The following is a 26,698-nucleotide window of genomic DNA, read 5'->3' as shown; positions in this document are numbered from 1 at the left end:
AGGACAATAGGCCCACCCCAATTATCTGTTATTTATCACATTATTTATTTAATCAAGGTCCCCCCATTTATATTAATAGCCCCCACCCGCGGGGTCATGAGTGAAGGTGCGGGTGGGCACCATGCCCCCCCTTTTGTTATTTTGGCGCAGTCACTCGTTGTTTTAAATGAGTAGGGGCCTGTGGGGACACTGGGTCCCCCGTTTATGTTAATAGCCCCATAGGTTACGGACCCCCATAGGTTTAAATTTGCCATAGGTTTGGCATTAATATTATTTATTACAAGGAGGGAGCTGGTAGCTCGGCTGGCTCCCTCCTTGCTTTTTTGGGGGGGGGGGGCGCATGCACAGTGGTATTTTCGTCCTAATGGACGAAAACTAATTATTTTTTACCGGATTTTGTCCAAAAACAAATGGTTTACGGTCGAAATTCAGAATGGACAAATTCAATTTTTATTTACGAATTATTTCCTACGAAACGAAAATTTCACTGGTGTTCATGTCTAATGCTAACATCTGGAAGTTTTAAAATAACATATATTATAAATCATACATTTTTTTAAATTTTTTTTTTAGGTGAGATGGTATAATTCATGACGTTTAACTACAAGACATTGTATAACCCTCTCATTGCTTGTATTGTTAATATATGAAGCTCAGTATAATTACAGTGGTTTATATCAGGAGAGCCCTATTGCATATCTAAAGTAAGAAAATCAGATGCTCATGCTATGCAAGTAGGTCTAATTCCCAGCAGTTTAGAATACTAGTCAAATTGATATACTTAGGTAAATGACCGAGTGCGGGTTGATCTCTGAGCTTTCGGCTAATTAAGTCCAGTACTGTAGACAAGTTGTTAGCCGGGGCCGGGCAGCTGTGGGCCTCAGTCTATGCCGCTAATCCGTAGTAGTGGGTAGTTCATTTTGTAGTCTAGCGTGGTGTCACCGGTCTCCCTCTTGCTGGTCTGTGTCAGGTAACGGTCCTCGGTCAGGTCCAGCATGATCAGGTGAGGCGTTGTTTGGCTGGGGTTCCTCTGTGTGCTCGGTCCGTGTGGACGGGTATCCATGCAGATGCGGTGTTCGGTAGAGTGCCCTCCTCCAGTATGCGCCCGGAGTGCTGTGCTGCTGCTGCTGCAGGTCTGGAGACCGCTGAGTGATGAGTGCAGTCTGGGCCCGTATCTTGCGCCTGGAATCTGTCTCAGCTGGGTAGAGCCCTGCCGTTCTAGAGGTGGGGGTCCTCCCTTGCCCCGGAACCCTGTGGGAGCTGGTGCTTGTAGGCCACAAGCCTGGGAGCCTGTGTGGCCCAGGGTCGCCCCTTGTTGGGTGGTTCAGAGATGTTTAGCCAGTCACTCACGTAGTCGCTTTACAACTCTCCGCCAGTGTGGCCGGCACCTCTGGGTCATGCCCATTGTTGCTCCCGGTCCGGGAGGGTCCTTGACGTGGGGGTTTAGAGTAGGGGCCATCAAGTTGCCCTGGTGAGTATCCCCTATCCTCCTGCCGCCGACGGCTCTGACCTTCGCGGATGAGTTTTGGTTTGGTGTGTCAGGCTGCAAGCGTGCCGCTAACTTGGCCCAGAAGCGGTCAAAAATTGATGCAATAGAATCTTTTGTGTGATCTACGGTTTCTGTGTTAGCATGCTGCTGCCGTCGCTTGTCCGACACTATCGTGTCAGAGTGATCCGCCATCTTGGTGGCCCCCCTTTGCGTAGGGAATCCATTGTGCCTGTCGCTTGTTACAGTGCTCGGGGTAAACCCCCATTCATCCACGGGGGGGGGGGGAGGAGAGGGGAGGTGATTGCACGCCGCTCGTTTGGTGCAGTAAGCATCTGGCGGGAAGGCGGACGTCCTATCCCCGTGCTTCTGCTAGGCCTCATGTAGCTGCTGCGGTACCCGGTCGAGTTGGGTGACATGATTACTATCGGCAGGTCTGTGGCTGCTTCCTCTGTTCAAGTATCCTATTTCCAGCAGTAATCATCAATTTTGGGCCCACACTACAGGAGCTCATGCAGTGTGCGACTGTTCAGAGTGCCAGTTCGGCTCGGCCCCCCCAAATCGTACATTTTTAAGTTTTGTTCTTGTTTTTCAGAGCTGAACAACTCAATTTGACAAAGAAAATGACAGCTTTTCCTGTCTTCCTGTTGGGGCTTTTGCTTGGCCTCAGCGAATCGCTGCTTTCTCCAGAACAGCTGAAAGGTAAGTCAAACTAATAAACAAATAAAATATATCTACTGAATGTATTGCGGTTTGTGGGTTATTTTCTTACTACCAGCTGTGAATGGCAGGACGTACTGTCACAGGAACTGGAAAACCTTTTAATGTATAACAGAATATATACAATATATAAACCCTGCACTCATTGAGCAGCAATGGCTACAGTATTCATCAGCCCAAATACAACACCAAAAATAAAGTATCCCAAATCTCGCTTTTATAAATATCAGGAAGTTTTACGTTCACTCCAATGCCAAATCAAGGCAAAATCTCTTCATTGAGTCCTAAGCTAACAAGTCACCTTTACCAAAATCTCTAATGAGACAGAGAGGGGTATTTTTCTAAACCGCTAAATAATTATTAACCCTTAATAGGAAATAATAATAATAGTCTGAGACTGTCAAGGAGGCAGATCACGGGCAGAGCCAGCACAAGTCAAACACAGCCCTGGCCAATCAGCAACTCCTCATTAAGATACATTGAATCAATGACTCTCTATGATGAAAGTTCAGTGTCTGCATGCAGAGGGCGGATACACTGAATGGCAGTCACAGTGTGCAGCACTGCCCCAGGAAGGATCTCTAACAGCCATCTGAGGGGTGGGCAGTGAAGTTATCACTAGGCTGTGATATAAGCACTTCATTTTCTCTGAAAAGACTGTGTTTACAGCAAAAAGCCTGAAGGGAATGATTCTACTCACCAGAACAAATACAATAAGCTGTAGTTGTTCTGGTGACTATAGAGTTCCTGTACCAAAAGCAATAATTTGTACTGACTCTCACTGGAATACATCGAACGCTGAGCATGAACTCTGTACTGTTATGTGCCTGTTCTAATTATCCAATATAAACCAACATACAATTTACTGCTACCCTTGTGACAACGTAGAGGTGACTTGGGTCTGAAAGCCGCAACATATTAAAACGTTAATTTGAGATGTGTGTATTTTTCATAATTTATTAAATCAAAAATGCTTTCAGTGCAAATAAACCTGATGCCATTAAACACATAAACAGTACATAGAGCTCCTATGTAAGGAAGTGTTCAAGTGAAATATTTAATTTCAAACAGCAACAATGTATGTAAATAGTAGGCGAGATCACTAGAACCCCAACAGTCACGGCACAAGGAAAGTCCAAAAAATAAAAATAAACTTCACAATCCGGTAAAGTATATCAACTGGGTCAACGCCTGAGTAGCTGTGGTACCTGGTGAATGACAACCCAAATATCCAGAATTAAGGCAGTCCGCAACAGGGTATACGGGGAGTCTTACAAGGAGAATCTGTGAACGTTATGTAGAACAAGAAGTAACGTACGACGATGATGGTGTAGGCATCAGTATTACACGTTTCTCCCCCGAAGGACTTTCTCAGAAGATAATATTCACATAATGTCTAGTGAGCAGTATATAAAGACATCAAACAAAGAGTACGAGGAGTAAAAAAACTAAAATAAAAAAAATAGACAATTTTATATATGGAGTTCCTGAAAAACGATTCAACAAACCACCAGTGTGCCAAGATACATAGTAGATTATAAGAATATCATTACATAATCACTGTATCTAATATCCATCTAAATTCTGCTGCCAGTAGTCTCTTGGGTCTATCTACAAGTAGAATACTAGATAGTATCCACTCAATACCCAAAATATTAATAGGAGCTGGAACCCCCTGATGATATCTCCCAGAATGAATAGCCACAGCCATGGTTTTAATATTTTATTACAGGGATGCACTCAGCACCAAAAGACTAAATCTAAAGTGAAGTGATTTTGGTGCAAAGATACAGCCCTTTATTTGGACAATATAAAGCTTTGCCACTTCGGAGAAACAGCTGTTCTTCCTTACGACTTTTGATTTTCCTTCGAAGAGGATAACATTTTTCCATTCATCTTTATACAATCAATAACATCATCAATCCTCTCATGGAACAGATAATCACCGTAATTATTCACATGCACTTGGCTGCTGTCTCCCAAAATGTATGTTATATATGACATTCCTGTACCTTTTAGGTTTAGTAGATATCTAAAACAAAGCCCAGCTGTAGGCCTTCATAGTGCACAATTATTTTATTCAAACTCAATATTAAAATCCAATGTGATTCTAAAATCAAGATGAATGCCTTCAGATTAGATACTAGCTGTCAACAAAAGTACACTTCAAATGCTCAACCGTGTATGATAGCGCTCTCTGTTAGCGCACCACCCCCCCCTGCACTTTTTGCAGCTGTGCACCAAGCCACTTCAGCAGGTTACGGTATGGAGTCATGTGTGGTGCAAGGACTATATAATGGAGATTACTCAACTCAATGAAGGATTACCGATCACCCTAGTATTTTAATTTCTATTGCTGCATAATAATCCCTATTTATTGCATTACTTTAAATCCATTTCAGTATGTATTTTAATTGCAGATCACATAAATATATACATTACTCAAGTCATAAGTTTTACATAATAGTTAAGTATTGCACCAAAGACAGCTTTTCAATATGTGTTAATAAGGCAGCATTAGCAGTTAGCATGTAAGGTAGGTAGTCTTACATGCTAACTCACATTAAAATTCACAAACCCAAAGTAGCATCAAAAGGTGACATTTGGATAAGTGAGCGTATTTAAAACATTGGTATTAATAACATTGTAGCTCATAAACCATTCTGAAAAAAATTATATTACATAAAAAATGAATTCCGTTCTACAAGATACTAGATACGTTTATTGACTCACTCTCGTATTGCCCCAAGTCTAATATAATACTTATTATTATTATTAATAGAAAAATAAACTACTAGCAATTCATATTTATTGATTACATCATTCTTTATTTTTATTATACATATTACATATATATAAATAGACTGAATACTGTGTGCTTCATCGTATGTAATCTAGAGTTAAATTGATTAATCTATATGTATGCAAAGGATGCTATTACATGCTAACTCTTGGAAATATATTTAGTACTGGCTAGATTAATTGTTAAAAAGCTAGAAAATATTAAATTTAAACTAATTCAAATTAATGTTATTATTATTTTCAAAATATATAGTACCCCCAAAAATATATAATTAATAAAAAAAGAAGAAATTATTAAATGTTCTCTTAGTTTTTACCTATTGTTTAATACCAATCTTTTAAACTATATGAAATATGTTGCTTCAAGGGGAAAAAAAAGAGACTAATAAAATAATAACAAATGAAAAAGACTTAAACAGACTAAAAATAAATAAATGTAAAAGTAAGGTCCTTATTTAATTCCTTCATTGTTGTAGCATACCAAAATAAAAAATTCAATAGGATTCCATTTGTCATAAAATCCTAAATATATACCCTCCTCTTTTAGGATGTGTAACCATTGCCCCTCCTTGTTTAATATGTGTAACCATTGCCCCTCCTCGTTTAGTAGGTGTAACCATTGCCCCTTCTCGTTTAGTAGGTGTAACCATTGCCCCTCCTCGTTTAGTATGTGTAACCATTGCCCCTTCTCGTTTAGTAGGTGTAACCATTGCCCCTCCTCGTTTAGTATGTGTAACCATTGCCCCTCCTCGTTTAGTAGGTGTAACCATTGCCCCTCCTCGTTTAGTATGTGTAACCATTGCCCCTCCTCGTTTAGTATGTGTAACCATTGCCCCTCCTCGTTTAGTAGGTGTAACCATTGCCCCTCCTCGTTTAGTAGGTGTAACCATTGCACCTCCTCGTTTAGTATGTGTAACCATTGCCCCTCCTCGTTTAGTAGGTATTACCATTGCCCCTCCTTGTTTAGGATGTGTAACCATTACCCCTCCTCGTTTAGTATGTGTAACCATTGCCCCTCCTCGTTTAGTATGTGTAACCATTGCCCCTCCTCGTTTAGTATGTGTAACCATTGCCCCTCCTCGTTTAGTATGTGTAACCATTGCCCCTCCTCGTTTAGTAGGTGTAACCATTGCCCCTCCTCGTTTAGTATGTGTAACCATTACCCCTCCTCCTTTAGTATGTGTAACCATTACCCCTCCTCGTTTAGGATGTGTAACCATTGCCCCTCCTCGTTTAGTATGTGTAACCATTGCACCTCCTCGTTTAGTAGGTGTAACCATTGCCCCTCCTCGTTTAGTAGGTGTAACCATTGCCCCTCCTCGTTTAGGATGTGTAACCATTGCCCCTCCTTGTTTAGGATGTGTAACCATTGCCCCTCCTTGTTTAGGATGTGTAACCATTGCCCCTCCTCGTTTAGTATGTGTAACCATTGCCCCTCCTCGTTTAGTATGTGTAACCATTGCACCTCCTCGTTTAGTATGTGTAACCATTGCACCTCCTCGTTTAGTATGTGTAACCATTGCACCTCCTCGTTTAGTATGTGTAACCATTGCCCCTCCTCGTTTAGCATGTGTAACCATTGCCCCTCCTCGTTTAGTAGGTGTAACCATTGCACCTCCTCGTTTAGGATGTGTAACCATTGCACCTCCTTGTTTAGTATGTGTAACCATTGCCCCTCCTCGTTTAGTATGTGTAACCATTGCCCCTCCTCGTTTAGTATGTGTAACCATTGCACCTCCTCGTTTAGTATGTGTAACCATTGCCCCTCCTCGTTTAGTATGTGTAACCATTGCCCCTCCTCGTTTAGTATGTGTAACCATTGCACCTCCTCGTTTAGTATGTGTAACCATTGCCCCTCCTCGTTTAGTATGTGTAACCATTGCACCTCCTCGTTTAGTAGGTGTTACCATTGCACCTCCTCGTTTAGGATGTGTAACCATTGCACCTCCTCGTTTAGTAGGTGTTACCATTGCACCTCCTCGTTTAGTATGTGTAACCATTGCACCTCCTCGTTTAGGATGTGTAACCATTGCCCCTCCTCGTTTAGGATGTGTAACCATTGCCCCTCCTCGTTTAGTAGGTGTTACCATTGCACCTCCTCGTTTAGGATGTGTAACCATTGCACCTCCTCGTTTAGTATGTGTAACCATTGCCCCTCCTCGTTTAGTATGTGTAACCATTGCACCTCCTCGTTTAGTATGTGTAACCATTGCACCTCCTCGTTTAGGATGTGTAACCATTGCCCCTCCTCGTTTAGTATGTGTAACCATTGCACCTCCTCGTTTAGTATGTGTAACCATTGCACCTCCTCGTTTAGTATGTGTAACCATTGCACCTCCTCGTTTAGTATGTGTAACCATTACCCCTCCTCGTTTAGTAGGTGTAACCATTGCCCCTCCTCGTTTAGTATGTGTAACCATTGCCCCTCTTCGTTTAGTATGTGTAACCATTGCCCCTCCTCGTTTAGTATGTGTAACCATTGCCCCTCCTCGTTTAGTATGTGTAACCATTGCCCCTCCTCGTTTAGTATGTGTAACCATTGCACCTCCTCGTTTAGTATGTGTAACCATTGCACCTCCTCGTTTAGTATGTGTAACCATTGCACCTCCTTGTTTAGTATGTGTAACCATTGCCCCTCCTCGTTTAGTATGTGTGTAGCGGAATGCAGTAAGCCTGTCCTGCAAAATGCCTGTGTGACTGTGTCCGTATAATTTTTCCCTATGTTAAAATTGCTGTTCGTCTGTTTATTATGTGAATTATATGTTATTCGGTAGTTTCCATCCGTACTACATACGTATGGAAACTACCGAACGGAGGGGCCACCCCGGAGAGAAGTGTGCCAGCAATTAAGGCTCACATTCTTTCCCAAACCACAAGTTAACCGGCATTAACCTTGTGTCTGGGTGGCCGCCATTCGGCATGCGTACACGTGGCGGCGGCCATCTTACGCATGAAAATCCCAGCGGTGTTTGGTCGTCGAGTGCCTGGAACTCAAATCGGACACTCAGACAACCAAACACCGCTGAGACCTCCAGAGCTCCGTAACTGCCGAACGGAGAGACATAACGAATCCCCATTCGGTAGTAATAAAGTACCGAATGAGGGAATCACTATCTAGGCGAATGTAAATGTGGATGGCAACTGTAAATGTCTATTTTAACTACTGAACGGAGACCGACCGCAGGGCCCATTCTCATGGAACCCTTTTCGGATACCAACTCGTGTGCGGTCGGTCAAACTTCACTTGCCGGTAACTGCCGAACCCCTGGTCCGATCTGGGTGAATTTTGGATATTATATTCACCCAGATCAGGGCTACCCAGCGGTACCCTGATATTAAAGCTATATGATATTTTAGAGGTACATCCAAGTTTGGGGTAAACTACTGTACAACTTAAGGGGATTATGACCCACTCTGAGGGGAGGAGATGTGTGGGAGGTAACAAGAATGTTATTGGTTACTATCATAATTGTTGTAGTTCCCTCCCTTGCATGGGAGCAGGCTTTATAAGAAACCCTGGAATAAACGATTGCTAGTTCTACTCCTGAAACTGTGTGTCGTCCAGTTATTGGGAGTGCTGTGGGGATATTGCTGTACCGTTTTACCTGCTGGAAACTCTGCTGTGGATTTACTAATGACTTGTTCCTGAGCCTTCCTTGGATCTAAAGTGGAGAATAGCTGCGAGAAATCAGCTCTCCGCTACATTGGTTGGCAGCGCTGGGATCCAGACTCACAGAGGAACAAGGATTAATGGAGATTGACCTTTCTACGCTAAAAAGAACCACCTTGAAAGATCTTCTGGAAGCAAAAGGTGTTTCTGCCAGCAGCAAATCCAAAGCAACGCTTATCACCGAAGTAATGGCAGAATACAGAGCAGAGGAGGTCCAGGCCACGGAACAAAGACCTGAAACAGAACAGGAGGAGTTCCAAAGGCAATTACAATACAGACTGGCCTTCTATGGGGAAAACCCACCCACAGAAATCATCTCTAAAACCATGACAGAGGTGCAGGAATTTGTAAAGAGAAACAGGAGACCACAAACACCAGAAAGAGGTACCGCAGGAGCTATAGCACAAGAGGGTAAGCCCAAAATTCCCTACCAAGCTTTTAAAACGTATGTGGAAGCAGAGGAGGATATAGATGCCTTCCTACAGGACTTTGAGAGACTATGTACACTGCATAACATACCAAGGGAAGAGTGGGTACCCATATTAGCGGGACGGCTGTCAGGAAGGGCAGCGGAAGCCTACCGCACTGTGCCAGATGTGGAAATTAGGAACTATAACCGGGTGAAAGAGATTATCTTGGCCCGGTATGCAATAACAGCAGAGGCATACCGGAGACGTTTCAGGGAACTGAAAAAGGTGGACAAAGATTCACATGCGGAGTGGGCTTGCCGACTAGAAAGGGCAGCCCTTGGGTGGATGCAGTCGAGTAAAGCGAGGTCCATGGAGGACTTATTACAAATGCTGCTGTTGGAGCAGTTTTATGAGGGGATATCCTCAGAACTGCAGGAGTGGGTGAGGGACCGTAACCCCACCACCCTCACCGAGGCTGCCAAAAAGGCAGATGACTTTATGGATGCTCGCAGACAAACCAAGACAGTGGGTAACAAACCGGCCATGCGGCCACTGGGGGTAAATTCATTTTCTCCTAACCCTCAACCCCCACCAAGATCCCTTCCTCCACCAGCACCAGCCGCAGCGCAGCTGAGATACCGCACACCTGCTTCTGTGCAATGCCACCGATGCCAGAGGTGGGGACATTACCAACGAGATTGTCCGCAGTCCAGGGAACGCAACACCTGGATCCGACCAGGGCCCCCACCACCACCACCGAGAGCAGCAGCGCATCATTACCAGGACGAGGTACCACTTCCCTACAGCTCTGCCGTTCCAGTCACGACTGTGGAACAGTGGGAAGTGCTGCATGAGGCCAACCCCTTACAGGCACAGGCGGATAACCGCCAGCACCATAGGCAAACCGTATATCTGGAAGGGAAGCCTATGCAGGGGCTCAGAGACTCAGGAGCCACCATCACCCTGGTGCAAAGCCATTTGGTTCCAGATAAGGCTAAACTGAATAAGACTGTGGCTGTCAGGGTTGCAGGGGGAGCCGTGTATCGGCTAGACACAGCCAGGGTACATTTGCATTGGGGTGCGGGGTACGGGAATGTGGAAGTGGGACTAATGCCGCAACTACCTGCTGAGGTGGTCCTGGGGAATGACCTGGGCAAACTCACCTCCGCATTTGAACCACAACCTACTGAAGAAGCACACCCAGTAGTCACCAGGCAACAGGCCCGCACCCAACAAAATAACGCACTGCCGGAGGTCCAGGTAAGAGATTCCTCCCCTTCCCTAGACTGTATCCCTTGGGCCCCCCCTGACGAGTTTGTAGCTGAGGTAGTCACTGACCCCACTTTACAGGTATACCGAGACAAGGTCACCTCTATCCAACCGGGGGCGGAGGGGGAAAGATTTGTATGGGACCGACAGTTATTATACCGGGAATCAAGTAAACAAATAGACGGGTCAGACCCCATTACCACAAGACAGCTGGTGGTACCTCAGAGGTACCGAACCGAATTACTCCGGATAGCGCACGATATTCCGCTATCCGGACATTTGGGGGTCAGCCGTACCAGATATCGATTGACCCAGAGTTTCTTTTGGCCAGGGATTAGCCAGGAGGTACGCAGGTACTGTAATACCTGCGACACGTGCCAGAGGGTGGGAAAGAGGGGGGATAAGCATAAGGCGAAGCTGCACCCCCTACCCATAATTGAGGAACCCTTTCATAGGGTTGCCGTAGATATTGTAGGTCCCTTCCGGAAACCTAGCCCCTCGGGCAAACGGTACATCCTGACTGTAGTGGACTATGCCACGCGCTACCCCGAGGCGGTAGCTTTAACTAATATACATGCAGAGACGGTGGCTGAGGCGCTGATGCAGGTTTTCTCCCGGATGGGGCTACCCAGGGAGATCATCTCGGATCAGGGCACTCAGTTCACGGCAGAGGTTACCCAACAACTCTGGAAGTTCTGTAAAATTAAGCCTATAATTAGTGCTCCGTACCACCCCCAGACTAATGGGCTCTGCGAACGGTTCAATGGCACCTTAAAGCAAATGCTCCGAACCTTCGCAGAGACTCACCGAGACTGGGAAAAATTCCTGCCGCACTTACTGTTTGCTTACAGGGAAGTGCCGCAGGAATCTACGGGATTTTCCCCTTTTGAGCTGCTATTCGGGAGGAGAGTAAGGGGACCCCTAGACTTGATTAGAGAGCACTGGGAGGGAGACCGTAGCGTGGACGGTACCCCTATTGTACCATATGTGTTGGCCCTCCGAGATCGCCTGGAAGCACTCACCAAGACGGTAAAGGAAAACCTACAGGCAGCTCAGACGCGGCAGCGCACCTGGTACGATAGAGGCGCCAGGGACCGCAGCTTTCAGGTCGGACAGAAAGTTTTAATTTTAAAACCTGTTCGACACGATAAGCTACAGGCCGCCTGGCAAGGTCCTTATAGAGTGGTAGAACAACGATGTGACACCACGTATATAATTGGCCACTGCGCAGGGAATGGGGGGCGACGCATGATCCATGTGAACATGCTGAAACCTTACCAGGAACGTTCAGAGGAGGTGACAGCGATCTGCGCCCCCACCTCTGAAGAGAGCGACAGCCTACCCCTCCCCGATCTGTTAGAAGACGGACAGCTGGCTGGGGATTTAGGAGCAGTTGTATTGGGGGATCGGTTGAGCCCACAGGAGCGTATCGAGGTACAACAGCTACTGCAGGAAAAGCAGGAAACCTTTTCTAATGTACCTGGATACACCCCTCTGGCTACCCACCGAGTAGACACCCCAGGTCAACTCCCCATGCGCCAGACCCCGTACCGCATCCCTGAAGCGGTCCGGGAGAATATGCGCAAAGAAATTGAGGAGATGATACAGTTAGGAGTGATTGAGCCCTCAGATAGTCCCTGGGCATCTCCAGTGGTCCTCGTACCAAAGCGGGACGGCACGACCCGCTTTTGCGTGGACTACAGGAGACTGAATGAGAAGACCGTATCCGACGCATACCCGATGCCTAGGATCGATGAGTTACTAGACCGGATGGCCAGGGGGCAATACCTTACCACGATTGATCTGTGCAAAGGGTATTGGCAGATTCCCCTGGCCCCGGACGCCATCCCCAAGTCCGCCTTTGTCACCCCATTCGGCCTGTACCAATTTAAGGTCATGCCGTTTGGGATGAAAAACGCGCCAGCTACCTTCCAGCGGATGGTGGACCGTCTCCTAGATGGGTTCCAAGACTATACCTGCGCATATCTCGATGATATTGCCATATTTAGCGATACCTGGCAGGAACACTTGGCCCATATAGGAGCGGTCCTAGACAGGATCAGGGAGGCTGGTTTGACCCTAAAGCCAGCTAAGTGTAGTATCGGGATGGCCGAGGTACAGTACCTGGGCCACCGAGTGGGCTGTGGTAAGCAGAAGCCGGAACCCGCCAAAGTAGAGGCGGTATCCCAGTGGCCTACCCCGACGACTAAAACCCAGGTGTTAGCCTTCTTAGGGACAGCAGGGTATTATCGGAAGTTTGTCCCCAATTATAGTGCCCTGGCCAAACCCCTCACTGACCTGACCCGTAAAAACCTTCCCCGCCAAGTAACCTGGACCCCGGAGTGTGAGCAGGCATTCCAAAACTTGAAAGATGCACTTGTTAATGCCCCTGTCTTGGCCGCTCCCAATCCAACTAAACGTTTTCTTGTCCACACAGACGCTTCTATGTTTGGATTGGGGGCAGTATTAAGCCAAGTCGGGGCCGATGGCGGAGAACATCCCGTGGCTTACATCAGTCGCAAACTTTTACCCCGGGAAGTAAGCTACGCCGCCATCGAGAAGGAATGCCTGGCTGTGGTGTGGGCCTTGAAGAAATTGCAACCCTATTTGTATGGACAGGCTTTTTCGCTGCTCACGGATCACAACCCGTTAGTCTGGCTGAACCGGGTGGCGGGGGACAATGCCAGGCTGCTGCGCTGGAGTTTGGCGCTACAGCCTTTTGACTTTAACATTCAATACCGCCCGGGTAAGCAAAATGGAAACGCCGACGGGTTGTCGCGACAAACTGATCTGGAGAAATGATCCGTGAGCACCCCGGTCATCCCCAAGCCGATCCGTGGTGGATCAGACTGTGTATGCCGGCTTGTGGGCAAGGGGGAGCAGTGTAGCGGAATGCAGTAAGCCTGTCCTGCAAAATGCCTGTGTGACTGTGTCCGTATAATTTTTCCCTATGTTAAAATTGCTGTTCGTCTGTTTATTATGTGAATTATATGTTATTCGGTAGTTTCCATCCGTACTACATACGTATGGAAACTACCGAACGGAGGGGCCACCCCGGAGAGAAGTGTGCCAGCAATTAAGGCTCACATTCTTTCCCAAACCACAAGTTAACCGGCATTAACCTTGTGTCTGGGTGGCCGCCATTCGGCATGCGTACACGTGGCGGCGGCCATCTTACGCATGAAAATCCCAGCGGTGTTTGGTCGTCGAGTGCCTGGAACTCAAATCGGACACTCAGACAACCAAACACCGCTGAGACCTCCAGAGCTCCGTAACTGCCGAACGGAGAGACATAACGAATCCCCATTCGGTAGTAATAAAGTACCGAATGAGGGAATCACTATCTAGGCGAATGTAAATGTGGATGGCAACTGTAAATGTCTATTTTAACTACTGAACGGAGACCGACCGCAGGGCCCATTCTCATGGAACCCTTTTCGGATACCAACTCGTGTGCGGTCGGTCAAACTTCACTTGCCGGTAACTGCCGAACCCCTGGTCCGATCTGGGTGAATTTTGGATATTATATTCACCCAGATCAGGGCTACCCAGCGGTACCCTGATATTAAAGCTATATGATATTTTAGAGGTACATCCAAGTTTGGGGTAAACTACTGTACAACTTAAGGGGATTATGACCCACTCTGAGGGGAGGAGATGTGTGGGAGGTAACAAGAATGTTATTGGTTACTATCATAATTGTTGTAGTTCCCTCCCTTGCATGGGAGCAGGCTTTATAAGAAACCCTGGAATAAACGATTGCTAGTTCTACTCCTGAAACTGTGTGTCGTCCAGTTATTGGGAGTGCTGTGGGGATATTGCTGTACCGTTTTACCTGCTGGAAACTCTGCTGTGGATTTACTAATGACTTGTTCCTGAGCCTTCCTTGGATCTAAAGTGGAGAATAGCTGCGAGAAATCAGCTCTCCGCTACAATGTGTAACCATTGCCCCTCCTCGTTTAGTATGTGTAACCATTGCACCTCCTCGTTTAGTATGTGTAACCATTGCCCCTCCTCGTTTAGTATGTGTAACCATTGCCCCTCCTCGTTTAGTAGGTGTTACCATTGCACCTCCTCGTTTAGGATGTGTAACCATTGCACCTCCTCGTTTAGTATGTGTAACCATTGCCCCTCCTCGTTTAGTATGTGTAACCATTGCACCTCCTCGTTTAGTATGTGTAACCATTGCACCTCCTCGTTTAGGATGTGTAACCATTGCCCCTCCTCGTTTAGTATGTGTAACCATTGCCCCTCCTCGTTTAGTATGTGTAACCATTGCACCTCCTCGTTTAGTATGTGTAACCATTGCACCTCCTCGTTTAGTATGTGTAACCATTACCCCTCCTCGTTTAGTAGGTGTAACCATTGCCCCTCCTCGTTTAGTATGTGTAACCATTGCCCCTCCTCGTTTAGTATGTGTAACCATTACCCCTCCTCGTTTAGTATGTGTAAACATTGCCCCTCCTCGTTTAGTATGTGTAACCATTGCCCCTCCTCGTTTAGTATGTGTAACCATTGCCCCTCCTCGTTTAGTAGGTGTAACCATTGCCCCTCCTCGTTTAGTATGTGTAACCATTGCCCCTCCTCGTTTAGTATGTGTAACCATTGCCCCTCCTCGTTTAGTAGGTGTAACCATTGCCCCTCCTCGTTTAGTAGGTGTAACCATTGCACCTCCTCGTTTAGTATGTGTAACCATTGCACCTCCTCGTTTAGTAGGTGTAACCATTACACCTCCTCGTTTAGTATGTGTAACCATTGCCCCTCCTCGTTTAGTAGGTGTAACCATTACCCCTCCTCGTTTAGTATGTGTAACCATTGCCCCTCCTCGTTTAGTAGGTGTAACCATTGCACCTCCTCGTTTAGTAGGTGTAACCATTGCCCCTCCTCGTTTAGTAGGTGTAACCATTGCCCCTCCTCGTTTAGTATGTGTAACCATTACCCCTCCTCGTTTAGTATGTGTAACCATTGCACCTCCTCGTTTAGTATGTGTAACCATTGCCCCTCCTCGTTTAGAAGGTGTAACCATTGCACCTCCTCGTTTAGTATGTGTAACCATTGCCCCTCCTCTTTTAGTAGGTGTAACCATTACCCCTCCTCGTTTAGTATGTGTAACCATTGCCCCTCCTCGTTTAGTATGTGTAACCATTGCCCCTCCTCGTTTAGTATGTGTAACCATTACCCCTCCTCGTTTAGTAGGTGTAACCATTGCCCCTCCTCGTTTAGTATGTGTAACCATTGCCCCTCCTTGTTTAGTATGTGTAACCATTGCCCCTCCTCGTTTAGTATGTGTAACCATTGCCCCTCCTCGTTTAGTATGTGTAACCATTGCCCCTCCTTGTTTAGTATGTGTAACCATTGCCCCTCCTCGTTTAGTATGTGTAACCATTGCCCCTCCTCGTTTAGTATGTGTAACCATTGCCCCTCCTCGTTTAATATGTGTAACCATTGCCCCTCCTCGTTTAGTATGTGTAACCATTGCCCCTCCTCGTTTAGTATGTGTAACCATTACCCCTCCTCGTTTAGGATGTGTAACCATTGCCCCTCCTCGTTTAGTATGTGTAACCATTGCCCCTCCTCGTTTAGTATGTGTAACCATTGCCCCTCCTCGTTTAGTAGGTATAACCATTGCCCCTCCTTGTTTAGTATGTGTAACCATTGCCCCTCCTTGTTTAGTATGTGTAACCATTGCCCCTCCTCGTTTAGTATGTGTAACCATTGCCCCTCCTCGTTTAGTATGTGTAACCATTGCCCCTCCTCGTTTAGTATGTGTAACCATTGCCCCTCCTCGTTTAGTATGTGTAACCATTACCCCTCCTCGTTTAGTATGTGTAACCATTACCCCTCCTCGTTTAGGATGTGTAACCATTGCCCCTCCTCGTTTAGTATGTGTAACCATTGCCCCTCCTTGTTTAGGATGTGTAACCATTGCCCCTCCTTGTTTAGGATGTGTAACCATTGCACCTCCTCGTTTAGTATGTGTAACCATTGCACCTCCTCGTTTAGTATGTGTAACCATTGCACCTCCTCGTTTAGTATGTGTAACCATTGCCCCTCCTCGTTTAGTATGTGTAACCATTGCCTCTCCTTGTTTAGTATGTGTAACCATTGCCCCTCCTCGTTTAGTATGTGTAACCATTGCACCTCCTCGTTTAGTATGTGTAACCATTGCACCTCCTCGTTTAGTATGTGTAACCATTGCACCTCCTCGTTTAGTATGTGTAACCATTGCCCCTCCTCGTTTAGCATGTGTAACCATTGCCCCTCCTCGTTTAGTAGGTGTAACCATTGCACCTCCTCGTTTAGGATGTGTAACCATTGCACCTCCTTGTTTAGTATGTGTAACCATTGCCCCTCCTCGTTTAGTATGTGTAACCATTGCCCCTCCTCATTTAGTATGTGTAACCATTGCCCCTCCTCGTTTAGTATGTGTAACCATTGCACCTCCTCGTTTAGTATGTGTAACCATTGCCCCTCCTCGTTTAGTATGTGTAACCATTGCCCCTCCTCGTTTAGTATGTGTAACCATTGCACCTCCTCGTTTAGTATGTGTAACCATTGCCCCTCCTCGTTTAGTATGTGTAACCATTGCACCTCCTCGTTTAGTAGGTGTTACCATTGCACCTCCTCGTTTAGGATGTGTAACCATTGCACCTCCTCGTTTAGTAGGTGTTACCATTGCACCTCCTCGTTTAGTATGTGTAACCATTGCACCTCCTCGTTTAGTATGTGTAACCATTGCCCCTCCTCGTTTAGGATGTGTAACCATTGCCCCTCCTCGTTTAGTAGGTGTTACCATTGCACCTCCTCGTTTAGGATGTGTAAGCATTGCACCTCCTCGTTTAGTATGTGTAACCATTGCCCCTCCTCGTTTAGTATGTGTAACCATTGCACCTCCTCGTTTAGTATGTGTAACCATTGCACCTCCTCGTTTAGTATGTGTAACCATTGCACCTCCTCGTTTAGTATGTGTAACCATTGCACCTCCTCGTTTAGTATGTGTAACCATTGCACCTCCTCGTTTAGTATGTGTAACCATTACCCCTCCTCGTTTAGTAGGTGTAACCATTGCCCCTCCTCGTTTAGTATGTGTAACCATTGCCCCTCCTCGTTTAGTATGTGTAACCATTACCCCTCTTCGTTTAGTATGTGTAACCATTGCCCCTCCTCGTTTAGTATGTGTAACCATTGCCCCTCCTCGTTTAGTATGTGTAACCATTGCCCCTCCTCGTTTAGTATGTGTAACCATTGCACCTCCTCGTTTAGTATGTGTAACCATTGCACCTCCTTGTTTAGTATGTGTAACCATTGCCCCTCCTCGTTTAGTATGTGTAACCATTGCCCCTCCTCGTTTAGTATGTGTAACCATTGCACCTCCTCGTTTAGTATGTGTAACCATTGCCCCTCCTCGTTTAGTATGTGTAACCATTGCCCCTCCTCGTTTAGTATGTGTAACCATTGCACCTCCTCGTTTAGTATGTGTAACCATTGCCCCTCCTCGTTTAGTAGGTGTTACCATTGCACCTCCTCGTTTAGGATGTGTAACCATTGCACCTCCTCGTTTAGTATGTGTAACCATTGCCCCTCCTCGTTTAGTATGTGTAACCATTGCACCTCCTCGTTTAGTATGTGTAACCATTGCACCTCCTCGTTTAGGATGTGTAACCATTGCCCCTCCTCGTTTAGGATGTGTAACCATTGCCCCTCCTCGTTTAGTAGGTGTTACCATTGCACCTCCTCGTTTAGGATGTGTAACCATTGCACCTCCTCGTTTAGTATGTGTAACCATTGCCCCTCCTCGTTTAGTATGTGTAACCATTGCACCTCCTCGTTTAGTATGTGTAACCATTGCACCTCCTCGTTTAGGATGTGTAACCATTGCCCCTCCTCGTTTAGTATGTGTAACCATTGCCCCTCCTCGTTTAGTATGTGTAACCATTGCACCTCCTCGTTTAGTATGTGTAACCATTGCACCTCCTCGTTTAGTATGTGTAACCATTACCCCTCCTCGTTTAGTAGGTGTAACCATTGCCCCTCCTCGTTTAGTATGTGTAACCATTGCCCCTCCTCGTTTAGTATGTGTAACCATTACCCCTCCTCGTTTAGTATGTGTAAACATTGCCCCTCCTCGTTTAGTATGTGTAACCATTGCCCCTCCTCGTTTAGTATGTGTAACCATTGCCCCTCCTCGTTTAGTAGGTGTAACCATTGCCCCTCCTCGTTTAGTATGTGTAACCATTGCCCCTCCTCGTTTAGTATGTGTAACCATTGCCCCTCCTCGTTTAGTAGGTGTAACCATTGCCCCTCCTCGTTTAGTAGGTGTAACCATTGCACCTCCTCGTTTAGTATGTGTAACCATTGCACCTCCTCGTTTAGTAGGTGTAACCATTACACCTCCTCGTTTAGTATGTGTAACCATTGCCCCTCCTCGTTTAGTAGGTGTAACCATTACCCCTCCTCGTTTAGTATGTGTAACCATTGCCCCTCCTCGTTTAGTAGGTGTAACCATTGCACCTCCTCGTTTAGTAGGTGTAACCATTGCCCCTCCTCGTTTAGTAGGTGTAACCATTGCCCCTCCTCGTTTAGTATGTGTAACCATTACCCCTCCTCGTTTAGTATGTGTAACCATTGCACCTCCTCGTTTAGTATGTGTAACCATTGCCCCTCCTCGTTTAGAAGGTGTAACCATTGCACCTCCTCGTTTAGTATGTGTAACCATTGCCCCTCCTCTTTTAGTAGGTGTAACCATTACCCCTCCTCGTTTAGTATGTGTAACCATTGCCCCTCCTCGTTTAGTATGTGTAACCATTGCCCCTCCTCGTTTAGTATGTGTAACCATTACCCCTCCTCGTTTAGTATGTGTAACCATTACCCCTCCTCGTTTAGTAGGTGTAACCATTGCCCCTCCTCGTTTAGTATGTGTAACCATTGCCCCTCCTTGTTTAGTATGTGTAACCATTGCCCCTCCTCGTTTAGTATGTGTAACCATTGCCCCTCCTCGTTTAGTATGTGTAACCATTGCCCCTCCTTGTTTAGTATGTGTAACCATTGCCCCTCCTCGTTTAGTATGTGTAACCATTGCCCCTCCTCGTTTAGTATGTGTAACCATTGCCCCTCCTCGTTTAGTATGTGTAACCATTGCCCCTCCTCGTTTAGTATGTGTAACCATTGCCCCTCCTCGTTTAGTATGTGTAACCATTACCCCTCCTCGTTTAGGATGTGTAACCATTGCCCCTCCTCGTTTAGTATGTGTAACCATTGCCCCTCCTCGTTTAGTATGTGTAACCATTGCCCCTCCTCGTTTAGTAGGTATAACCATTGCCCCTCCTTGTTTAGTATGTGTAACCATTGCCCCTCCTCGTTTAGTATGTGTAACCATTGCCCCTCCTCGTTTAGTATGTGTAACCATTGCCCCTCCTCGTTTAGTATGTGTAACCATTGCCCCTCCTCGTTTAGTAGGTGTAACCATTGCCCCTCCTCGTTTAGTATGTGTAACCATTACCCCTCCTCGTTTAGTATGTGTAACCATTACCCCTCCTCGTTTAGGATGTGTAACCATTGCCCCTCCTCGTTTAGTATGTGTAACCATTGCACCTCCTCGTTTAGTAGGTGTAACCATTGCCCCTCCTCGTTTAGTAGGTGTAACCATTGCCCCTCCTCGTTTAGGATGTGTAACCATTGCCCCTCCTTGTTTAGGATGTGTAACCATTGCCCCTCCTTGTTTAGGATGTGTAACCATTGCCCCTCCTCGTTTAGTATGTGTAACCATTGCACCTCCTCGTTTAGTATGTGTAACCATTGCACCTCCTCGTTTAGTATGTGTAACCATTGCCCCTCCTCGTTTAGTATGTGTAACCATTGCCTCTCCTTGTTTAGTATGTGTAACCATTGCCCCTCCTCGTTTAGTATGTGTAACCATTGCACCTCCTCGTTTAGTATGTGTAACCATTGCACCTCCTCGTTTAGTATGTGTAACCATTGCACCTCCTCGTTTAGTATGTGTAACCATTGCCCCTCCTCGTTTAGCATGTGTAACCATTGCCCCTCCTCGTTTAGTAGGTGTAACCATTGCACCTCCTCGTTTAGGATGTGTAACCATTGCACCTCCTTGTTTAGTATGTGTAACCATTGCCCCTCCTCGTTTAGTATGTGTAACCATTGCCCCTCCTCGTTTAGTATGTGTAACCATTGCACCTCCTCGTTTAGTATGTGTAACCATTGCCCCTCCTCGTTTAGTATGTGTAACCATTGCCCCTACTCGTTTAGTATGTGTAACCATTGCACCTCCTCGTTTAGTATGTGTAACCATTGCCCCTCCTCGTTTAGTATGTGTAACCATTGCACCTCCTCGTTTAGTAGGTGTTACCATTGCACCTCCTCGTTTAGGATGTGTAACCATTGCACCTCCTCGTTTAGTAGGTGTTACCATTGCACCTCCTCGTTTAGTATGTGTAACCATTGCACCTCCTCGTTTAGTATGTGTAACCATTGCCCCTCCTCGTTTAGGATGTGTAACCATTGCCCCTCCTCGTTTAGTAGGTGTTACCATTGCACCTCCTCGTTTAGGATGTGTAACCATTGCACCTCCTCGTTTAGTATGTGTAACCATTGCCCCTCCTCGTTTAGTATGTGTAACCATTGCACCTCCTCGTTTAGTATGTGTAACCATTGCACCTCCTCGTTTAGGATGTGTAACCATTGCCCCTCCTCGTTTAGTATGTGTAACCATTGCACCTCCTCGTTTAGTATGTGTAACCATTGCACCTCCTCGTTTAGTATGTGTAACCATTGCACCTCCTCGTTTAGTATGTGTAACCATTACCCCTCCTCGTTTAGTAGGTGTAACCATTGCCCCTCCTCGTTTAGTATGTGTAACCATTACCCCTCCTCGTTTAGTAGGTGTAACCATTGCCCCTCCTCGTTTAGTATGTGTAACCATTACCCCTCCTCGTTTAGTATGTGTAACCATTACCCCTCCTCGTTTAGGATGTGTAACCATTGCCCCTCCTCGTTTAGTATGTGTAACCATTGCACCTCCTCGTTTAGTAGGTGTAACCATTGCCCCTCCTCGTTTAGTAGGTGTAACCATTGCCCCTCCTCGTTTAGGATGTGTAACCATTGCCCCTCCTTGTTTAGGATGTGTAACCATTGCCCCTCCTTGTTTAGGATGTGTAACCATTGCCCCTCCTCGTTTAGTATGTGTAACCATTGCACCTCCTCGTTTAGTATGTGTAACCATTGCACCTCCTCGTTTAGTATGTGTAACCATTGCCCCTCCTCGTTTAGTATGTGTAACCATTGCCTCTCCTTGTTTAGTATGTGTAACCATTGCCCCTCCTCGTTTAGTATGTGTAACCATTGCACCTCCTCGTTTAGTATGTGTAACCATTGCACCTCCTCGTTTAGTATGTGTAACCATTGCACCTCCTCGTTTAGTATGTGTAACCATTGCCCCTCCTCGTTTAGCATGTGTAACCATTGCCCCTCCTCGTTTAGTAGGTGTAACCATTGCACCTCCTCGTTTAGGATGTGTAACCATTGCACCTCCTTGTTTAGTATGTGTAACCATTGCCCCTCCTCGTTTAGTATGTGTAACCATTGCCCCTCCTCGTTTAGTATGTGTAACCATTGCACCTCCTCGTTTAGTATGTGTAACCATTGCCCCTCCTCGTTTAGTATGTGTAACCATTGCCCCTACTCGTTTAGTATGTGTAACCATTGCACCTCCTCGTTTAGTATGTGTAACCATTGCCCCTCCTCGTTTAGTATGTGTAACCATTGCACCTCCTCGTTTAGTAGGTGTTACCATTGCACCTCCTCGTTTAGGATGTGTAACCATTGCACCTCCTCGTTTAGTAGGTGTTACCATTGCACCTCCTCGTTTAGTATGTGTAACCATTGCACCTCCTCGTTTAGTATGTGTAACCATTGCCCCTCCTCGTTTAGGATGTGTAACCATTGCCCCTCCTCGTTTAGTAGGTGTTACCATTGCACCTCCTCGTTTAGGATGTGTAACCATTGCACCTCCTCGTTTAGTATGTGTAACCATTGCCCCTCCTCGTTTAGTATGTGTAACCATTGCACCTCCTCGTTTAGTATGTGTAACCATTGCACCTCCTCGTTTAGGATGTGTAACCATTGCCCCTCCTCGTTTAGTATGTGTAACCATTGCACCTCCTCGTTTAGTATGTGTAACCATTGCACCTCCTCGTTTAGTATGTGTAACCATTGCACCTCCTCGTTTAGTATGTGTAACCATTACCCCTCCTCGTTTAGTAGGTGTAACCATTGCCCCTCCTCGTTTAGTATGTGTAACCATTGCCCCTCCTCGTTTAGTATGTGTAACCATTACCCCTCTTCGTTTAGTATGTGTAACCATTGCCCCTCCTCGTTTAGTATGTGTAACCATTGCCCCTCCTCGTTTAGTATGTGTAACCATTGCCCCTCCTCGTTTAGTATGTGTAACCATTGCACCTCCTCGTTTAGTATGTGTAACCATTGCACCTCCTCGTTTAGTATGTGTAACCATTGCACCTCCTTGTTTAGTATGTGTAACCATTGCACCTCCTTGTTTAGTATGTGTAACCATTGCCCCTCCTCGTTTAGTATGTGTAACCATTGCCCCTCCTCGTTTAGTATGTGTAACCATTGCACCTCCTCGTTTAGTATGTGTAACCATTGCCCCTCCTCGTTTAGTATGTGTAATCATTGCCCCTCCTCGTTTAGTATGTGTAACCATTGCACCTCCTCGTTTAGTATGTGTAACCATTGCCCCTCCTCGTTTAGTAGGTGTTACCATTGCACCTCCTCGTTTAGGATGTGTAACCATTGCACCTCCTCGTTTAGTATGTGTAACCATTGCCCCTCCTCGTTTAGTATGTGTAACCATTGCACCTCCTCGTTTAGTATGTGTAACCATTGCACCTCCTCGTTTAGGATGTGTAACCATTGCCCCTCCTCGTTTAGTATGTGTAACCATTGCCCCTCCTCGTTTAGTAGGTGTTACCATTGCACCTCCTCGTTTAGGATGTGTAACCATTGCACCTCCTCGTTTAGTATGTGTAACCATTGCACCTCCTCGTTTAGTATGTGTAACCATTGCACCTCCTCGTTTAGTATGTGTAACCATTGCACCTCCTCGTTTAGGATGTGTAACCATTGCCCCTCCTCGTTTAGTATGTGTAACCATTGCCCCTCCTCGTTTAGTATGTGTAACCATTGCACCTCCTCGTTTAGTATGTGTAACCATTGCACCTCCTCGTTTAGTATGTGTAACCATTACCCCTCCTCGTTTAGTAGGTGTAACCATTGCCCCTCCTCGTTTAGTATGTGTAACCATTGCCCCTCCTCGTTTAGTATGTGTAACCATTACCCCTCTTCATTTAGTATGTGTAACCATTGCCCCTCCTCGTTTAGTATGTGTAACCATTGCCCCTCCTCGTTTAGTATGTGTAACCATTGCCCCTCCTCGTTTAGTATGTGTAACCATTGCACCTCCTTTTTTAGTATGTGTAACCATTGCACCTCCTCGTTTAGTATGTGTAACCATTACCCCTCCTTGTTTAGTATGTGTAACCATTGCCCCTCCTCGTTTAGTATGTGTAACCATTGCCCCTCCTCGTTTAGTATGTGTAACCAATACCCCTCCTCGTTTAGTATGTGTAACCATTACCCCTCCTCGTTTAGGATGTGTAACCATTGCCCCTCCTCGTTTAGGATGTGTAACCATTGCCCCTCCTTGTTTAGGATGTGTAACCATTGCCCCTCCTCGTTTAGTATGTGTAACCATTGCCCCTCCTCGTTTAGTATGTGTAACTGTAGCGGCACCCCGGTGTAGTAGGGGTTTACGCCGCTGAGAAGGTGTCCTTTCCCCCAAGCACGAAGTTAGCTAAGGCATAACAGGTTCCCCATAATTACGACATCCAAGTAATAGCCATCCCCTCCAAGCACGAGACGAGACTCTGTGTTGAGGGTCAAAGTAGGAATACTGTTTATTCTGTAACTCTGGCTTTTATGCCGTACAACAACTCCTCCCCGTATCCGGAGGAGATAATACATTTACAGTGGGAGTCACTCCCACTGTACCAGACAGAATATTTTACAATTATTACCACACACAATATGCAACGAAAATACATTGTGCTACGTGTATTAGGGAACGGAGATCTAAGGGAACAACATACGTGAAAATCCCCTAGATCGGTTGGGCCGTTCGCCAGATACACGTTTGCACCAATTACGCAGGAACTATACAATATAAACGAAAACTCTCTTTTGGATCCGGTGTCTTTATTTCGGTACTTTGGATCCGTCGACTAGCATGGGCGTACGTTGTCGGTAAGGTCGGAATTCGTCGTATGGAAAGTTCGGTCATTAGTCCATGCGGTCAAAATGGCCGCGACCCATTGTTCTCTCCACGTGGCGGTGTATACCGTACGGATCCACAAGTACCCGAAATCCACAATAATCCACATACAACGGCAATTCTCCGAGATGGTATCTGTTACTCCAAAAAGGGGTCTGTCACACGGCTCCCTCCTAGTGGTACACTCCGGCAGACCTGGATTGATCCTTTCGGATTAACTTAGGGATGACCGGATTTCACTTGTCCGGAGAATTGTCCAGTTGTCGAGACAACCCATCGGCGTTGCCATTTAGCTTACCGGGTCGATAGCTGATGGTGAAATTGTACGTTTGCAGGGCCAAGCTCCATCTTAGCAATCGGCCATTGTCTCCTGCGACCCGGTTAAGCCATACCAATGGATTGTGGTCGGTTACCAAAGAGAATTCTTGTCCATACAAATAAGGTGTTAGTTTTTTCAATGCCCATACCAGGGCCAGGCACTCTTTCTCTACGGCCGCATAACTCACTTCCCTTGGTAGCAATTTTCGGCTGAGGTATGCGACCGGATGCTCTTTTCCATCTTCCCCGATTTGGCTCAGCACAGCCCCCAGTCCATACATGGAAGCGTCTGTATGTACAAGGAAACGTTTGTTAGGTACTGGGGCAGCCAAGACAGGAGCATTAACAAGGGCATGTTTGAGTGATTGGAATGCGGCTTCGCAAGCGGGAGACCACAGGACCTGTCTGGGTAAATTCTTTTTGGTCAGGTCAGTCAAGGGCTTGGCTATCGTACTATAATCAGGGACAAAGCGCCTATAATATCCGGCGGTCCCTAAGAAGGCCAATACCTGGGTCTTGGTATTCGGTGTGGGCCAGTTCGCTACTGCTTCAACCTTGGCAGGCTCTGGTCTCTGGTTTCCACACCCTACCCGGTGTCCCAGGTATTGGACCTCGGCCATTCCTAAATGGCACTTCTCGGGTTTTAGCGTCAGGCCCGTGGCCCGAATCTTATCTAGTACTACCCCTACGTGGACTAAATGTTCTTCCCAAGACTCACTGTAGATCGCAATGTCATCCAGGTATGCACACGCAAACTCCTGGAAGCCATCGAGGAGCCGATTGTCAGGATCGGGTCAGGGATCCAACACGCAGAGTACAAAGAGTAGCAGATACGTATACCGGTCCTTAGAATGGCCGGACTTAACGTATAACTACGATAGAATGGTCAGAGACAAGCCGAGGTCGAGGGAACGAGAAGACAGGTAAGCGAGAGACAAGCCGGGTCAAGGATAACAGAAAGACAGGAGAGTAAATACCAAAGCCGGATCAGAACCAAAAGGCAAGAGAATAACAAAGCACTGTGTGACTAGGCGGACTAGAACCACGACAGGGCAATGAGTAAATGAGTCCTGATTCGTCTCCCGAGATTTGAGTGACAGGATGTTCCGGGTTGGCGTCATGACGTCGACCTCCGGTCCTCCTGCTATAAAAGGAAGTGACTCCCTCGCGGCCGGCGTTAGCAAGACCGAGTGAACCGCGAGAGGCCGAGGAGACATGCCGTCCGGACGGATAAACTTCTAAGTCTCTACCTCTCTCAGAGGTAGAGGCTTCAGGTACCCTGACAGTACCCCCCCTCTCAGATACGCCCACCGGGCGGAAGGAGCCGGGGCGAGATGGAAAGCGGGAGTGAAATGCCCTGCGAAGGCGAGAAGCGTGAACATCCTCTTGTGGTACCCAACTCCTCTCCTCAGGACCATAACCCTTCCAGTCAACCAAATATTGTACTCTCCCCCGGGAGACACGAGAGTCAATAATGGAGTTAACCTCATACTCCTCCTGACCCTCCACCTGAACAGGGCGCGGAGGGGCGATTGTGGAGGAGAATCTGTTACAGATTAGAGGTTTCAGCAGTGACACGTGAAAGGAGTTCGGGATGCGTAAAGTAGCTGGGAGAGCTAGACGATACGCCACTGGGTTAATTCGAGTCAAGATCCTGTAGG

The 26,698-nt window shown here is 46.5% G+C and overlaps 1 protein-coding gene across 2 annotated transcripts in view; it reads left to right on the top strand.

Annotated features, from left to right (window-relative positions):
* Positions 1 to 26,698, top strand: part of CLU (clusterin) — a 577,758-nt gene that overhangs the window by 508,694 nt on the left and 42,366 nt on the right. For both annotated transcript variants that reach the window (XM_063441969.1, XM_063441968.1), the window contains one exon: positions 2,082 to 2,188. In XM_063441969.1, the coding sequence (XP_063298039.1) occupies positions 2,110 to 2,188 (79 nt within the window). In that variant the 5' untranslated portion in view covers positions 2,082 to 2,109. The remainder of the gene's footprint in view (positions 1 to 2,081; positions 2,189 to 26,698) is intronic.

The sequence above is a fragment of the Pelobates fuscus genome, chromosome 2, assembly GCF_036172605.1.
Source record: "Pelobates fuscus isolate aPelFus1 chromosome 2, aPelFus1.pri, whole genome shotgun sequence".
Taxonomy (NCBI): Eukaryota; Metazoa; Chordata; class Amphibia; order Anura; family Pelobatidae; genus Pelobates; species Pelobates fuscus.
The sequence above is the reverse complement of the archived record's forward strand: the minus strand, read 5'-3'. Positions and strand labels throughout refer to the sequence as shown.